The following is an 18419-nucleotide window of genomic DNA, read 5'->3' on the forward strand; positions in this document are numbered from 1 at the left end:
TTTTTTTTGCTGGTGCGCAGCCACAAGGTAAAAGTAGCAGGAGAGATCATTCTTACCAGCATCACTTTGACCGAGTCTGACATCAGAGCCACGTAAGATTTCAGCACGTCGTAATGAAAGGCTGGGGTGAGCAGCTTCCGATGCTGGAAACATTTGGTTCCATCCAAGATCAACAGCCCCTGCCCTGCAGACACAGTCAGCAAAGGTGCAATCAGGTCCTCCGGACTCTGATCACGGCTCTGACAGCCTCAGTACTGCTTCTGGCCAAGTGCAGGCTAATGTGCAGGGTCTGGGGGAAGAAGAGTTGGTGGTGGAGCCTTTTCTACAGCCTCTCTGAGGCCATTCACAGCAGTGCTCTTCGGATGGAGGAGAAGGATGCCCACGTGTCCTTCACTGCAATGGACTCCACACGCTTAATCTACCCTGAAACCAAAGCCTTGACGGCAGAGACAAAGGACTTGCTCTCTCAGATGGGTTTTTCTGCCCTAAATGAAATACTTGGGTGCCCTTTGCAGCCTATGCTGACAGTTGTTAGCAGAACCCTGGAGGGCTACCTCAAAGCTGTGTGCAAGCCACGAACTTCCCTGGCCTTGGTGTGTCTCACCCCGGCTATCCACGGTAGCATTCAGTCCCTGAGCAAACTGAAGGTCCTTTTGTGAAGGCCAAGGTGTGTGATCCAAGGCAAAGCCACCTGATGTGCTCGATGACTAGGTGGGCACCACTGGTACTAATGCTCACACTCAAACAAACCCTCTCATTTGCAAGCTCTGGTTTTAGAATGGAAGAGAGCAAAATAAAGGAAGATAAGAGAGAAGCCACTGAAATGTGCAATGCAGATGAAAGGGGTAATGGAAGGGAATGACTTACCAATCCAGGGAACTAAGAATTTGTAGGGTATATTTGGCTTAGGATCTGTAAAACAAAATAGATGCCAGAACAATATGAATGGCTGCTCAATTCAACATAACATAAAAGAAAATTCAGGATAAATTTATATTAGATTTTTGTCCTCTAAATCAGAATGTAGAATTAGTCTCATTTCAATATGTAAAATACTCTAACACTAGAGGTAGAGTTTAAAAGTGGTCTACAAATATGACCTTAGTGGACTTGAGAAAACCAGAGAAAAGCATAATGAAAATTGTGTGTGGAGCAGAAATGGCCATGGCAAGTCTCAAAGTTGAGAGCAATGGATGTGAGTTACTGGAGACGCCTATATGTGTACCACTCACAGGGATCATGCCTTACAGAAAACAGCAGAGGAAACTTGAGATGTCTTTTGAAAGCCATTGCCATGCCAGCTCACCCGCTTTACTGGGTTTACTGGGAAACACAGATACTGTGGTGGTAGATGCCATAGAAGACAGTAAGACCAATGAAAATGGAGATGGTGGACTAGGAGGAACATGCATGTGGTCACCGTTTTGCATAAGAATACAAACTACTCCATGAAACTTGGGGTGGGTTGGGAGTTTGCAAAGGGGAGCAAAGGAGGAATTGCAATAGCTGTGAAGGAAGCTGGCGGAGGGATGACTCCAGGCAAGGTTCCCATGATTTTCTCAGTAGGGACGTGTCAAGGACATGACTTCCCAAAACCAGACGTAGACACTTACCCGTTCGGCCAAGTATGCTTTTGGCATACTCAGGATGGTGGATTATTAGAGAAGGCAGGACTGGTCCAAACCATCTGGGAAAGGCATAGGGGTATTCTTCTCCCCATGACACCATCTGATTTAATATTTTATCGGTAGTTATCTGCAATGACAATTAAGCAGGGACTGAACTCAGGCAGAAAGAGAGGGACGTGCCAGGGAGAGCAGAGGTTAAACTTGCGCTTCCGTTGAAAGCACGTACAAGACATCCTCTGCTGGGAAAGAAGAAGAAAGTGGGCAGACTTGCCATGGGGGACTTTCCATCCTGCAGCTGGAGGCGATGCTGGGCAGGGCAAAGGGACCGTGCACAGGGCGCAAAGGTGCCTGAGCTGCTGCATCCCTGCAGCACAAGGCAGCTCCATGGAAAGTCCCTAGCTGGTGCATGGCTGCAGTCGAGCCGCGTTAGGACAGCCTGGGCTTGGAGCAGCTTGGTGTTGCACTCAGGAGCTACAGCTGGTATGGGCAATGCCAGGGTGCCTGATGAACAGGCCAGGGGGACCAAGGCTGTTACACCCCTGGTCTCTAAATTCAGCAGTGTGAACTGGTCATACAACGTGAAAGCAAAAATATCTTCGCTACAGAAGGATGAAAATGGCCGCAATAAAATGCACTGCTTTTGTGGCCATGTGGCTGTAGGGGAAGAGACTCTTGGTAGAAGATTTAATGCAGAAGAAAGACATCTTATGTTTGCTCATACTTAAATAACTTCAATGAAAGTCACAGAAATTGTCCAAATGCATATTTAAGCACACAACTGCAAAAAATGTGGCTCTGGTTTTTACCAAAATGATGCAGGTTTCATATCTAGGCAAAAGTCTTGGCACTCCCCGTGCAGAGGTCCTCTCCTGTAGGAAGGGACACGAGCAGGGGACATGCACACCCCACCCACAGCTTCCTCTCATCCTGACTGCTCTGCTCCACAGTTGTTGGGACAACCCCACCCTGACTGAGCCCAGCTCCCTCCTTACCAGGTGATTGTGGCCATAGAGCCAGTGTTTTGGAGGATCAGGGAATGCCTACAGAGCTTTGATGAGTTTCTTCCTCTCGTGGTAGAACTGGGCCACCTTCGGCAGCACGAACATGACACCAAGCACCACAGACAGCTGCAAAATCACCGTAGAAGGCTGGCTATGTTGTCCAGCAGAGACACCGTGTTGGCCCTGCATCCAGGTTGCCTGGCACTGCCTTCTCCTGCCTGCTCCTCCTAGGCCTGCAGCTGACTGGGAGCTAGGTGCAGGTAAAAACCCTCTCCCTTCTGCTCTGCTGGAGCTGAGCCTGGTGAAGCACGGTCAGCAGCAATTTATAGCAGCCAGAACATCACGGTCAGCAATGCGTCAGCTTGGCTGGCAGCTTGCCTGCTGCTCCTGCTCACCCTTCGACCTGTGTCCAGCAACCTGCGGCTGGAAGTGGCTTGTTAACAAACAACCTGAATGTATTTGTGACTTTCTCTGAAGTCCTGCAGCAAGAGAAAGTGCTCGAAGTCATCCATGCCCAGGTGGATGAAGCCGTAGGAGGGAGGAGGTAAGAGGTAGCCAGGCTCAGGCTCTAGTTGAGCTCTGTGCTGTCCTCGGCCAAATTCAGGTCTGGAAGCTGCTCATCTGCTTGCGTGAACTGAGGAACAAAGAGGCCACCTCTGCCAAACACATGGGCCGGACGGATCCATCTGCCTCCAGCTGTAAAAACAGTGCTCTGAGGGACTGCAACATCACACAGCACCGTGAGGCACTACACGTGTCCGTATAACCGAGAGAACGGACATGACCCGATCAGCACACAAGGGACTGTTGTCCTGTTCTTCAAGAGGTCCTGCCATAGACAAGTCGGGAGACAAAACTGCTGCCCAGAAGAATTACCATGGTCAATAGATAAGACAAGGAGAGGAAGAGCAACAGAGCAGTAAAATGAGCTGCAGCAAGATTGAGTGCATGCCTAACCCGTTAGGGAGACGTCATGGTAAGGTCATGTTTCCTCTGCAATTCTGGTGAGTCCTCCTTCCCCTGTCTACACGACATCAAACCATCTTCCAAAGAAGGCTCTGCATCACCACATTTACCTCTCCAGCACAGTGCTTAGTTGGGCCCCAGGTAGGACACCTTCTAGCAATCCCTGAGCAGATCCTGCTGGTTACCTGGGCTCACATCCCATAGGAACAGAAGCCTGGAATGGCTTGGAAGGAATTGCATGTTTGGTGGAGGACTTGGGCTGTAGGGGGACCTCCAGGCACATTGCAAAGAGGAGGATCTTCAGATGGGCTGAAATAATTTCCCACTTGGGTGTTGGGGTATTAAGAGGATCAAATGAGTCATTAGCTGCTGAACCTGGCAGTCTGACCTGCTACTACGTAGGGGCTGCTGAGTTTTGTGGGTGTTTCTCTTCAATTTAACACATCTCTGAGAGGAGAGTCTTCTGATGTTTGGACACTTTCCTTTAGTTTTTAGTCTATATTATGCCACGGCCAACTGAAACCCATGTTTTCTGCTAGTAGAGTGATTTTACTGAAAAAACTACTATTTTATCTGGTATTCATTGTCCAGATGTATTCTTTCTATAATGACAGAGATGTGGAGATCACTGGCTGAAGTGAATCTGCACAGGCCCAATAAAAATATTTAAACTTTTTAGACAGAAAGAATATATGAAAAAATCTTACAAGACCCACTGTCAGGGGATTACTTGACTCCACAAAAATGTCTGAAAGTTAGTGAAATGACTAACTTTTCCCTCAGCTGGCTTGTGGCTTATTTGTTAATTGATGATCGCAAAGTCGAAGCTGTAGGTACAGATGGTACCGTTTGTATTTCAGTCTCAGGGAGATTTAAAATGTCTGGCTGTTACTAACTCAGGCGAGGGTTTGTAGGTACGTTGCTCACCCACTGTGGTAAGTTGCTCATTGCGAACAGGCTGAGGGCACGGTGTGTGCCCGTTTGGGTGTAGCACGGGAAGGTGCCCAGCTGCGGACTCATCCTGCGCTCTTTGAGAGAAAAATCAACAGACTGCAGAAATGCTTAGGTGTGGTGCACGGCACTCCTCCAAGAATGTTCTTGAAGTATTTTTCTCTTTATGGGCCGGTGCACTAGCACACAGAGCAGGGAGACTCAGCCTGACCCTCTTTCCGACACAGGCACTGCAATATCACCTGTGGGTCCTTGCAAGGGAGAGGATTTGTCCTCTCTGCCATGCAGCTAGAGGATGCCGAGTGCTGTACAAAGACTCAACCTTGCAGCTGAACGGTTCACAGAGGGACCTGGAGGGTTCAGGTGGCTCCACCTTTGCATCCCTGAGAGGGATGTTTGACACTGCACCCCACTGCTGCTGTCTCCTCTTGGAAGTTCATCTGTGGATTTTCTGGTTGAACATTGATACCCCTGCTAAGGTTAGCTAGTGTGGTATGTGGTGTCTGTCATGTACATCACCTAGTTCTCAGGTGGTGATAAGAAATTTTGCAAACGCTCGGGCACAATGTGTTGGAAATGGCAGCTGCTAACAATGACCTCCAGCTCCATCAGTGACAATGTTTCTGGAGCTCCTCACTCACTTCTGGGTTTGCATCCTGAGGTTGGTGACCTGGACATTTCCACATAAGATGAGATGAGAATGCTGACATTGAGACACCCGCCATTGCGGGTACCCATGGCACAAAAGGCACTGGGCATGTCAGCTAGCTAACAGCCAGCTCCTACCATGCATATCCAGATACCTGCTGAAGTTTGGGCTGGGGAGAGGTTCTGTTCATTGCTTCTGCATGCTGGTAGTAGAAGTCTGCTCTAGAAACACACTTTGCTCTTGAAAGGCATCAACTTTATGACTACTTTTAGTCTGTTCCTGGGCTACAAATACCCTTTTTCTAGCCTGCCAGTGTTGTCTATAACAACAAGTTTCTTCGGCATTTCTCTAGAAATAATGATTGCATAAGTTCCTCAGCTAGGATAAGGTGACCCAGTCAACACTACAGCTGTCTGCATGGCACTGGGCTTTTGTTAGCATGGCAGGAAGAAGTATTGCAAAAAGCTGATGACAACAGCTGAAAATCTCTTATCTCTCCTCAGACTCAGGTACTTTGGCTGCATGAGCACATTTCTTCAGCTCCTCAGCATGACTGTCCCCTGAACTGAACCCCTGTAACCTATTTAAGATGGTGCCTCTTGTTCTTCAGACTGAGAAGAAGAGGAAGGAAGAGTTACATGCTCTGATTGTCATCCTGCTTTCTCCCCATCACCATCGCTGACACGCTGCATCCTTTGGGCCAGAACTTGGTAAGTCATTACAGCCACATCCATCAACAATTTTAAAATTCAAAGAACATACTGATTCTTCTTGTCTTGCCTGACAGGCACTGAATAGCGTTAGCTTTTCACACACTTGGCCATCTTCATGAGACTAAGTGTGTGCCAAGTCAGCTGGATCTGTGTGAAAGTTCAGAGGAGAGGTAAAGGTTGCTCTTCAGGGGGCAGAAGGTTGCAGTCTGTCACGTTAGGCATTTCTTGGGAAAGGCTTTGGCTGCAGCCAGGGCAAGAGGGACACAATCTGCTGTGACAACTTCATGCTCCTGAGCAGGAGCACCTGACTCAAGGGATTTCACAGCCATGGAAGGTGTAGGAGACATATCTAGTACCTCTAGCTCTTCTTGTGATCTGCCCCCTCTCCTGCCATACCGTGATTAATAGGCTTCCCATGAGGAGAGGAGGCAGTGCAGGCTGGTTGGCCAGCTGGCTGGTTGGCCAGGTGGCTGGGAAGCATGTGGGTTGCAGTTGTTTGGGAGGCTCCTGCTGAGCCTTATTGCCTACCTGAGGAGATGGAGAAGGATGAACATGCAGCACAAGGAGTCACTTTTGGGCTGCCTGAGACAGATCTATGGCTTTCCAAGCTGCCTTGAAAATGTGGGGCTGACCTGAACAGATTGAGCAGGCAAAGGGTGTGACGACAGTGATGTTACCCTGTGCTTTATCTTGTTATCAGATCAGGTCACAGAGAGGGTTTGGACTGGTCTGCCAGGATACTTGGGATTAACCTTGAAGTTATGTTCCCGTGGTGGATGCTACCAGAGACCCCATGCCCCATCTGCAATGCATCATGGCCTCTGGTCCAAAGCTGTCCCTCCCCCAGGCTTTTTTTCCTCTCAACCATCTCTAAAATGGCCTTTAGCTTCTTTCAGAGACCTCCTCTCTAGGAAACAGCCCATGAGCAACTAGCTTCTTGTCTGGCCTTGTCCTTGACTATGGATGGCAGGGAGGAGAAGGGGAGGTCCATGGAACTGAGGACATTGGAAGATGGGATTGCTATTGTGGATCCCTTGAGTGAAGACGTGCAACATGCTCCAGCAATGTCGTGTAGTTGGGTGCCTTACAAGGTTCACATAAGGAACACAGGGAGAGATGGAGGTTGAGGCTTTGGTTAGCACCTGTGGAGCTGTTTTGGGGTGTCCTGTGGCACCTACCCAATTAGAGACCATCTGATCTGGATCTAGCCAGCACCTGTCACCAATCACCTACAAAATAACTCAGAAATTCCCCAAGACCAGAGGTGGAGGGGCCAGGCTAGTGAAATCACTGGCACGGCATTCGGTGAAACTTTTATAACAACACAGAAACTCTCATTGGTGACAAAGTCCCTGGACAATGGGTTTGACCATGGGTTACTGAGCAGGGTGGATGTTTACCCATTTAGCTCCCTTATAGTTATTTAATAACCAGTAACAACTGTTGAGCATGGAGGCAAGGGGATATGGGTTGTCTTGAAGGTCAAGAAAGATGTCAAGCATTGAGCTGATAGGGAGAGGACATAGGGGACAGAGTGGCTAAACCCACATTTATGGGGATTTGGAACAAGACTCTGAGCTTGGGTGACAGCAAAACTGGGTGCTTAATCCAGCCTCCAGCCTCTGCATTTTCTGTTTCACTAGTGGGGAGAGAAACGTCTTTCTTATATTTCAGAGATTTCATGGCAAGAGGGACTATGAAAGTTTGGTCTGATACTCTTTAGCACAGCCTGGGGATGATAACTCAGGGGTTTTTGCAGGGGAAGAAACTGCGGGAGTTCAAAAGAGAAAGTGAAGTGGCTACAGAGCCATGAGTGGAGAGAAGTGAAAGGGGACAGCACTAGTTTTGTCATCGTGAGGGATTGGGACAAAGTCAGAAACAGTCTGTTTAGCACGAGGAGAACCTATAGCCCTGTTGCTCCCTGGCATCCCAACTGAAATAAGGAGCCTCCAAAAGAAGGTCTCGGCATGAAGAAGCATATGCAAGAGTCTGCTGATGGCCAGAATGGTCTGGAGAAGTTTGCAGGGTGAACAGAGTATTGGCTTGACCTTCGGGACATCTAAGGCTGGCAAAACTACAGTTGGGTGTCAAAGGACACTTAGAAGGTCATGAAGTATTTGCAGAGCCCCTGCACGGTTGGGTCGATGCTGTGGATGTCCACATGATGGCAGTGTATGCCGCGACAGGTCGTGCCATAAATGTTAACAGTTGCACCGAAGAATTCCCATCCTGTACAACCGTGGACACCTCCGGCGGTGGAAGTTGCTTTCAGGGACTTGGAAATTTCTCCACTTAATTTAGACACCTAAACAGAAGGAGGAGAGGATCTTCCTCGCTGACTTCACTCATTCTGTTGGCATTCGTTGCAGGAGAAGCGGTTTACTGAGCAGGTGAAATGTAGGTGGCAAATGGGTACTTTGCCCCAGAGCGTGACCTTGCAGCAGCTGCTTTCCTCAGCGCGCCTGTGTTTACTCAGATAGGAAGAAGAGTCCAGGCCCATCTGTCCCTGTGTGTTCCTGCAGTACTTAGTGCTGACAGATGAAATGTAGCTGTGATGCCAAAAAAAATAATAACATTTCAGGCTTCCAAAGGCATGATATATGGGGAAATCACAGCAAGCGCCCAGCAAGTGTTGCAGAGTAATGCGAGCTGCCTGGATCCCATCTGACCACACATGTCTCGAGGATGAATTTATATCTGGAAGCATTTAATACAGCTGTCTTACAAATATGTTGCAATACTTATTTAATTTAGAGGCTGCTTCCAGTATAAAATCCCAGCGGGCTTTAGACGGAAATTGCTGGTACCATGTGCTAATGGGTTTGCCTGGAGAGCGGCGTGGGTCCTGTGCAGGGACCGCGTCCCCCAGAGGTGCGAGCAAGCTGCTCTCGCCGCTGGTTCTGCTGCTCCCGTCGTGCTTGGCAGCGCGCGAGGAAGTACCACCACCAGCCCGCGGTGGACGGGTACCCTTCACGTGTGGCTGCACAGCTATTACGACAATCTCTGTGGGGAAAGGAAGCGTTGTGTGAGTAGATTGCGTCTTCGCTCTGCCGTCACTGAAAGACCAAGCTGCAGCAACGAGAAAAATCCAAGCTCTCTTTAACCGAAACAAAGACTTATCCTGTTGCACCCCGCATAGCCCTGCTCACAATTTCTTATTAAATTAGTTATCTGAAGGTCTGATTCAGGCAGCCCAAGGTCAGTTCATCATCTTTGCAATTACCCTTTCTGCAGAAAGTAGGGAAGGATTAAAGAACCTCCCTGACTGTCTTTATTGCTCTTGGTTATACACCCCATGTGACTAGGTCTTCTGATTACTACCATGTCTCTAATATCTAGGAGGGGAAAGGTGGTCTCAGAAATTACATTCTGGAAAGATTGGCTTGCTCTGGCACTGGGACACAGTTGCCTCAGCAGCCCTTGTTGCAGCCTCAGCCCACCTCTCCAGTTCAAAAGCAGAGCAGCCATGGAAGATGTGTTATGCAGGATGTGGGGGTGATGCAGGATGCGGGATGCAGGATATGAGATATGGGATGCAAGATGCGGGACGTGGGATGATGCAGGATGTGAGATGCAGGATGCAGGATACGGGATGCGGGATGTGGGACGCAGGCTGGCTGGCCTGGCGCGCCGTGCTGGCCCACGTGGCTCGTGGCGACTGGGAGCTGGGCTGCCATGCGTGGCGTTATTTAGGAGAGTGTGACTCTAGCTCCCGGCCGCGGAGGGTGTTAGCACCAAGGAGAGCTTTGTGCGCAGATCTGATGTTGGGTTTGGGTACGTGACTGCAGGGGGACCTGGGCTCCGCTCCCTTCCTGTGCCAAGAAGCCAGGAGCACAGGATGGGAAAGCTGGAGAGCACTTTTCCTCTTCAGATACGAAGAGGCAGATTTTTAGTGAATCCTAAAAGTCATGGGGGGGGACAATGATTGAGCAGGGTGAAGGTGGGAGCAGCCTGGCTTTTCCATCCCAGGGCCAGGAACATTCATGTGTTGGATGATCCAGTTGGGAAAGCAGCAGTGCAACCTTTCCTCTACCCTTGATTCAGTCTGCTCCCAAAAACCAGACCAGAGGTACCCTGCTGTAGCCTTACACCCAACGCATGGCCACCTTTGGGCTTTTGGATTATGCAGCAAAAATGGTGACCTGCTCTTAAAACCTCTGAAAATGCGGATTCCCCAGGCAACCTACGTCAGCTCTTAAGAAACCTTAGGGAGTGCTTTATGCTATGTAATCTGTATCTACCTAAATGCAGTTTAGGAGCTGCCATTAATTTACATGGCAACTGTTATGCCTAGTTTCCCTAGGTTCCCTAGTTTCCCTTGATCCCCTTTTACCTACTCTCTTTTGGTGGGTACACCATGATTTCAGCCTTGTGCCCTTGCTCATCAGATGCTCTTGCTTTAATCTTTCACATTTCCATACCAAGGTTCATCCACTCTGTTTTAGATGTTTTTTTTTTTTCAGATCTTATCTTTAAAAGAAAATTTAATCCAATATAGAGAAGCATATCATTTGCTTCTAGTGACTTCAGCTATTTTGATTAAATTTTTTTTCGTTTTACACTTTAGAATATGTAGGCAAGGTACATTTTGGAGTAAATGCAGTTGCCTTTACACTTAAATCTCCAAACAAGGTTGAAGGACACTTGTCACATTTCACCCAGTGAAAGGAGATGCAAGTGAAAAATTTTTGAGAAATATTTGTATTTTTATGTATCCAAGTATGATGTTTGCTTTGATTACAACAGCAGGATATTATTGATTCGCATTCCCTTTGTGAGCCTCTATATCTACAAAATACCTTTTGGAGAGATTGCTGCCTATCAGTCATTTCCCCGCTTGGTTTTGTGCAACGGCTGTGCCTGCTCTTGCGCTTTGTGCCTGCGCTTGCGGATTCACGTCCTGTTCACTTTTTTCAATTTATCAAGAGAATTTTGAATCCTAATACTGCCCTCCAGAGTACTTGCAGCTTCTCAGAGTTCTGTAACATTTTACGTTTTAATAAGTATACTCTGTCCATTGCAGGGATAGCTCTGATTATAACTCGAGAGCTGCTGCGCTTCACATCCGAAGAGGGAACGGGCAGCTGGAGCGTGCGGGCGGTCGCCCGGGCTGTAGCCGCAGCGAGCATCCCCTGCAACGTGGGCGCTGCACCGTCGTGCCGACGTCCCCGCTGCTTTGACAGGAGCTGGTTCAGGCCGAAAGGAATTGGATTAACTCGGAAGTGAAAATAAGTTGAACTGGGATTCAGTTTTCCTGGCATAGGTGGAAAGCCAACATTGCTGAAGGGTAGGAAATAGAGATGAAAAAGCACATGGAAAAGCACATTTACTGACAAATCTTATTTTTATTTTACTTTCTAGAGTTCTGATCCTTATGTATATAAGTGAGAGCAACTGCTAAGCCTGCATGCTGATTGAGCTGCCATCTGACAAGGACTGCCTTTACATAGAAGCTTAAATTATCTTTCTCACTATAAGTTCAGATTTGTTCTTTTGGTGGAATCCATTACAAAGAAAGGGAGTAGAATCATCATTCAGATTATAATGTGGGGTTTAACAAGCTTCTGATTTTTTATTCAGTAAATATTTTTCTTCCTGGGAGACTTTACCTCTGAAAAGTCCTGGTTTTTCAAAGGAACAAGATGTTTGAAAACAGAAATTGCATTTTGAATCTCTTCTGCTTTTGAGTCTGGGTTAGACTGAAGTCTGGCCTGATGCTTGTTTTTTCATGTGCTTTTTTGGCATAAAATAATCTGCCATATTCTGAAATCCCTGCTAACCCACCCGGACCAGCTAGGGGAATTGGGGTAACCCCAATGGCTCAGGCTGGCCCCTGAGCTCCCCACTTTCATAAGCTCCATTCATGCTCTTCCATGAGAAGTTGCTGTAAGCTTTATTTTTTAAAATTTTTTATTTATTTATTTATTTATTATTAATGGTTTTCTTATTTTTTTTTAAATTATCAATTCGATATCACAGATTTTCAAATCTTTTGCCTAAAAATTAGTAGGTTTTCCTGCAAAGCCTTTCCAGGCACACGTAGTGCTCTCAATAAGTAGGACGGACTCGTGAAGGTGCGAGCAGGAGGGACGAGGCTGGGGGATGCTTCCAGCACTGCTGATGGGTCCTGGTGCCGAGAATGCATGAAGTGCCTGGTCTGGCAGACGCTCTCCCTGCTGCTTTCACAAGGTGATGATAACAGCGAAAGCTTGTCCTCTCTCCTAGTTAGCTTGTGCTCTGCATGGTCCTGCACATCAGACTTAGGTGCTGAATCCAGATAGCTGATGCCGCTAAGACTTTCTTTAGCTTTAAATCGTTTGCACTTTGCAAATTCTAACCGTGAATTTTAAATTGCACTTGTAATTTGCTCCCGTTCCCACTGGTGGAACCTCTATGCATTTCCATGGCCCTGCAAAACAGTTCCCGTGGGTACGTTTTCTGTGGGCATAAGGAGGAAAGGAGTTTCTGGTGGGTCACAGCCCAGGGTCGCCTCCATTTGCGGCCAGTTTCCTTCATTCAGTCTCTGGTCTGATCACAAACTGCTTCAGGTCTCAGCACAGGAGGGGAGGGGAAAGGGGCTTGGTTGGCACGTTGTCGTCCCCAGAGGGTCTGTACTCAGACCCAGGCGGTCTCAGCTCACCAGGCGGTAACCTGTGGCTCAGGTCTCACTTGCAATGGTAAGCTAAGGGGTTACAATCCCTTAAAGGCCAGGAGAGGAATGGCAGGTACAAGGTGGTGCAGCCTTGCTCCGTCCTCCTACGGTCACAGCACAGGTCTTCTGCTGGTGAGTCATCTGCACTGTGGTCTTCTTGGCACGGGTGCCACCTGCCTTGGTGTAAACGCTTTCCTCAGCGTTCACCAGTTTTGCTGCTGTCACTTGCGTCCTTGGTCATCAGTACATGCCATTTTTGCAATCTTGGCTTCTAGTGCTTTGGTACGCAGCCATTTCCACGTGTGCTTCATCCACAGCACTCCTGCTGTCGCAGTGATGGGTCTCTGTGCGGCTCTGTTGTGCTAAGCTCCACCACGCTGGGTCTGTTCAACGTCCAAGGATGACTGCGTTTGCATGGGAATATTGCCATCACCCCAAATATGTAGCTCCTCAGCTGCCGTAGCTGTAACAGCCCTGGCTTGGTAACCGAGGTGAGGTGGGTTTGCAGCTTTTACCCAATGACCGTGAAATATGACTGAACATAACTGAAGAAGCTGGCTTTTATCAGCTTATTGCTTGCCATGTCACTAGTGGCTTTCCTGCTTTCCCCCAGCACCAGAGCCTCATCAGGAAGAGACGAATCATTGCTTTCCTTTAACGTATTCCAGGATATGGAGCGACCCAGGTTTTTTTCCTCGCAAGCTATGGATGCAAAGCCATGGCAGGCTGGGAATCTTTTCGTATTTTTTTGCGTACTCAGGCTTAACAAAGTTGTAACTAACTGAATTCAGGGTGAAGCTGGATGATGCTGTCGTGTCCTTCGCGTTACCCGTGTACGCAAGTGATTTCCTTCTTTTACCATTTCTTCTGAAAGGGGATGTTACTGAATCATAGCAGTTGCTTCAGGGCAACCTGGAGGTTTTGCTTATAGCAGGGATTAATTTGTGGCTTGGGAGCCTGCAGCACCATGAGGGACAGGGATCGGAGGTGATGCTGGCTGATGGATGTATCTTCTTGAGGCCGCTTGGCTAGGCCAGCACCCCACGGCAGGCAGGTTTCCTCGATGGTGGCTGGATGTGCTGGCACAGAGGTAAGTGGGGAGGACACAGGAGGGGTTTGGGGGGCTTGGCGGTAGCTGTGGATACAGCTGTGGTTAGAGGAGGTAGAGGAGGTGCACAGGCAACCCTGTTTGCACAATATACTGGCCTGGTTTTTGCAGCTTCTCAATTACAGATGTTCTGAGGACGCCTTTGGTGTGACATTGGCAGTGGGCTGGTAATATGCTCAGAGATGACACAAATTATTTGTATTATCTCCATTATTTATTATGAGCTCCCTTTGTGTATTTAAAATTAAAATTGGACAAAATCTTATACTTGATATAACCTTCCATTAATGGGCCTCACCAGTGACTGCGCTCACGGTGTTGATAATGTATCTCACAAAAAGGGCCTCCTGTTTCCCCCACTGCCTTCTATGTATCTGCCTTATCTCTGCAGATGAGAGCTGTACGAAGTCAGCTGCTGTCTTACTGCACAGCAGCCTGCTCACGATGCTGGAGCAGCAGTCGATGTCACTGCGATGCTAATTGCAACAGCAGCTTTTGGGATTTCCCAGTTTGACACTTTCTACCCCAATAATAACTCCTGCAGAGGCAGAGGACAGCTCACTAGTGTCTTCCAGTGTAGCTCGAGCACACAACTCTCATAAATTTATCATCTTAGGAAAAAAAAAAAAACCACAAAAAAAACCCCACCCTTTCTAAATATCAGAACTCCTCCCTTGCAGTTTTAAGTGAAGATTGTGCATTGGATCCCTGTTAAGGGGTTGCCCATGGAAGATGCTGCGTTGGCTGCGGCCATGAGCAGGGGCCTGGCTGGACACCCTCAGGGTTGTCTCTTGCTGCTCATGGATTTCCTCTCCATTTCCCATTTCTAACGGGATTTTATGCTGTATTTGTGACGAATCGGGCAAGCATCAGCAATAAAAAACGATGCAGCTGCTGTTACAGGAATAATTATTGGTTTATTAACACAAATTGCATTAATATTTTTAATTAATTTAATTAACATTAATTAATATTTTGCCATCTAGGCAGAATTTCAGAGTCCAAACAGGAATCAGTGCTTTCAGCAAAACAGAATGACACATTGAGTGCGAGAAGAGAGACAGAGGTCTGCCGCAGGCTGTCCCTGCTGCAGGAGGAGAGGGCTGACCTCTAGGCACTGAGGAAGGTGCTGATGATGGAGCAGGGCTGGGAATGGTCATGGATTTGTCCAGGACATGAGGGAGAAGGCAGGATTTGGTGAGGGAGAAGCTGGTGGGACCTGCAGATGTTCCCAGGCCCCTTGCGGTGGGAGGACAACCCTCACGGCAGCTTCGGCTGGGCTCTGTGGTGGGGTGATGGCAGAGTCAGCAAAGAGGCATGGCCATGCCTGGCTGCTCTGAGTCCTAGGCTACCTGGACCCAGGTAGCTTTTTGAAAAGCCTTTTTCAAAAAAGGGCTTTCCACTGATGGAATAAGCATATAAATCAGGAATCCTTACTTCCAAATCCTGCCCTGCACCTTTCGCCCCAGAGAAACATTGTCCCGTCACCTGCTTGGTCCCTCCCTCTGGCAAAAGCAGGACGTTTTCCAGCATCAGTGGATTTTCTTTAGATTCAGGTGAATCCCGTTCTTGGAGCGAAGAATGATCTGAGGTATTTTGCAGGGAGGCTTGGTGGGATCAGGTGAGAGCTCAAAGCGGAGCAGGGTCAGGGCCAAGGCCACCTTCATCTCGTTCATGGCGAACTGCTGCCCGATGCAGTTCCTGGGGTAAAACACAGCAGCTCAGCCACCCCGTCTCAGTGCTGGGCGCAGATAAGCCGCCGCAGCTGGATCCCAGCCCTCTCACACCAGCAGACAACCCTCCCCTCTGCAGCTCTGGGGGCCCCAGGCAGTGTTTTGGGTGGCAAAAGCAGGGGCATGGGCTGAGCAGGGGAAATCCGGAGCAGCGTCGGCGGAGAGGGGCTCCTGGATGTGTGTTCCACGAGCACAGAGAGGGAGGGGAGATGGGGAAGCCAAAGAAGAGCCCAGCAGAGCCGTGGTGGTGGGTATCCTAGCAGGAGGGTCTGCAATGCACGTGCCTTGTTGGGGGGAGCACAGGGCGAAGGGAAGGATTGGGAGGAGGTGACAAGGGGGAATCAAAGGATGAGGGAGTGGGATGGGGTCTTTGCATCAAGGAGAAGAGGCAAGCAGGTGAGCCCAGCATGCTGGAGGCTCCAGATGCCAGCAGGATGCTCAGCAGCTTTGGTATCCCGTTCCCCACCCCCAAGAGGGGTCTGGCAATGTTTCCTTCCCGTTTTGCCTGCTGGTGTCAGAACCCCTCTGTGGCACAAACACTTGTTATATGCTCGTGAACCATTCAAGGCTGCAGGGGCAGGATTTCAGGCAGCAGCCTCTGAAAGCGCTCTGCGAGTGCTTCCCCGATAGCAATTATAACAGCAGCACACACTTCTCGGGCTGAGCAGTTTCCAGGGATGCATGTTTTCTCTCCCCACTACTCCTTCAGCATTCAATACACTTTACCTCATTCCAGCAGAAAAAGGCAGAAAGGCATGAGAGTGTCTGCCAGAGATGTTCTCCGGGGAAAACCGCAACGGGTCAAACACCTGGAAATGAAGAATACGCAGCAAGAAAAAGCAATTATTTAAGGAACACAGTACTGACCGGTATCTTCAGAAACGTGACACCCCATAATTCCTGAACAACCCCACTGGAGAGAGAATTCATTTTGAGGTGGACAGCAACTCATACACCGGGCTCCCTTGCCTTCCACTGAGCCTTGCAATGGTGTTGCCAAGACAAACCAGACATAGGTATGATGAAACCTGTGGAGCCAGTGTTCGATTCTCCACCTGTAGGCTGAACAAAAAATCATCCTTTTGCCTGTTAATACCACAGGCTCTTTGGAGCACTTCGTCTTACTGTTTGGGCAGCACCCAGCCCTAATGCTGCTGTCTGACCACCCTGTGCCGCAGCTGGCCAAGACTAATGCAAGGTGGTCATGGCCCAGGGTGATTCCCATGGCCAGATATGCTCAGCAGCAAGGTGGGGCTCTGTTCTCCCTCTAACAGATGAAGAGGGCATTCGAACAGGCACAGCATAAAAGGGAAAAATTATTAGAAGGGCAAAAGAAAACTTACCAAAGGGTCTTTCCATACCGCAGGGTTTCTGTGAATGAGATAAATGCTTATAGCAGCGATGCTCCCTGTAAAGCAATCGAGAAGGAGAAAAGGGCTCAGTGACAAAGAAACTAAAGGAGCAGTTGCAGCCTGCTCACACAAAGGTCTGTCTTAAATCCTCATGGTTTTATCTGTCAACTGGAAGGGTTGAGGGTTTTCTCATTGGCTTCAGAGAAAATGAAACATTTTCTATTTGTTTAGTTGTAAGCAGCAAACAGTGGAAATGAGGAAGGCACCGGCACCATAGGTGCAGCATCCCCCCACCGACACTGCCTGCTTGTGTACTAAATCAGAGAAGGAAAGCAGCAGCACAGGGCAATTCCCATGCTGCAGGTCAGGATGGGACTGGTCCCCATGCCCCCGCACCTGCAGTTTGCCAAAATGGGTGAACCATGGGCTCGTGCTTGGGCAGGAAGAGAAAGGGCTTTGGGCACGAGCACAGCTGCCCTATAGTGGTGGTGGCAGGAAGGATGGCATGGGGTTGCCGCTCTACAGCCCAGACCTCAGCCTGTCAACGGGATGCCAACATCTGCCCAGTCCTATCTGAACATCTGTGCTGGTGAAGACCAGTTCACAGGGGCAGGGCTGTCACCTTTGCTCTGCAGCAGGCAGCGAGACGTCCAAGAGCACGATTTTGTGAAGGGGAATGGGATTTACAGACCTTCTGGCAAGGTGCGTCCATCGGGGAAGGTGATGGGTTTGCTGAGCTGCCGGGACACGCCGGGCACTGGCGGGTAAAGGCGAAGGCTCTCCCTGATGCACATGGTGCTGTAAGTCATCTTGCCCAGGTCCTCCCTGCCGGGACAGAGGCAGGCTGAGCCGCACGCTCCCCTTGCTGCACTGTGCCAGGAGGCCCCTTGCCCCACGGCCATCAGGCCCCTGGGCAGATCCCCTTGCAACAGGTGGGGTGTACGGAGGGACCCACAACGTCCAACCACGGGCTGCTGCAAGCTGGGGACTCCAAGACACCTCTGAACAACTTTGACAACCTCTGAACAAGCTCAAGTGCAAAGTGACAGTGAAAGGTGAAAAGCCGCAACTATAACGTCCTGTGGCAAGAAAACAGGAGAGAGCAAAGGGCACTGCTGATGGCGCAGGTCTTGGCACAGCATCCAGCATGTCCTCCTGGTCTGGGATGGTTTTTTCTCGTGTCTGCCCTGGCAATAGGAGCCCTGAAGCCCTTCAGGGCAGGGAGGCAGATTTATCTGAAAGATGCAGTATCTGCTCCATCCTACGAAGTGTCCGTGCATGCAGCAACCTTACAAATCAGTCCTTCAGCACCCCAGCTTTCAAGCCTTGAAGACATTGCTCACTTAGAAATACTGGTGATGACAAAAGAAGTTACCAGGTGAGGAAATGTGCAACCTTACCACTGAAGCGTCTCCCGGTCCCCCAGGATCCCCTGGATTTCTTCCCGGCACCGTGCCTGGTGCTCAGGGTGTGATGCCAGGCAGTACAAGAGCCAGGAGATCCCGCTGGCCGTCGTATCATGGCCCTCAAACATGAAAGTGTCCACCTCGGCACGCAGGTCCTCATCAGACAATCCAGCTCCGTTCTCATCCTAACAGATCAGAGACACTTTCAGTGTATATATATATATAAAAAAAAAATTTTATTATAGTGGCCCAGATAAATA

At 49.1% G+C, this 18419-nt stretch overlaps 2 protein-coding genes across 2 annotated transcripts in view; both read right to left on the reverse strand.

Annotated features, from left to right (window-relative positions):
- LOC104622900 (cytochrome P450 4B1-like) overlaps nt 1–4615 on the reverse strand; it is a 9287-nt gene extending 4672 nt beyond the window's left edge. The window contains 6 exon segments of the mRNA XM_010289820.1: nt 57–184; nt 868–912; nt 1614–1755; nt 2621–2778; nt 2781–2856; nt 4523–4615. Of these exon segments, the coding sequence (XP_010288122.1) occupies nt 57–184; nt 868–912; nt 1614–1755; nt 2621–2778; nt 2781–2856; nt 4523–4615 (642 nt within the window).
- A 10585-nt stretch (nt 4616–15200) lies between these two features.
- On the reverse strand, nt 15201–18344 carry LOC104622901 (cytochrome P450 4B1; the record flags this gene model as incomplete). The annotated part of the gene is made up of 5 exons (XM_010289822.1): nt 15201–15369; nt 16128–16210; nt 16745–16809; nt 17445–17578; nt 18154–18344. Coding segments are annotated over 5 exons (642 nt in total), but the record flags the coding sequence as incomplete, so codon positions are not given.
- Nucleotides 18345–18419: the final 75 nt, after the last annotated feature.

The sequence above is a fragment of the Phaethon lepturus genome, unplaced genomic scaffold (genome assembly GCF_000687285.1).
Source record: "Phaethon lepturus isolate BGI_N335 unplaced genomic scaffold, ASM68728v1 scaffold1796, whole genome shotgun sequence".
NCBI classification, from domain to species: Eukaryota; Metazoa; Chordata; class Aves; order Phaethontiformes; family Phaethontidae; genus Phaethon; species Phaethon lepturus.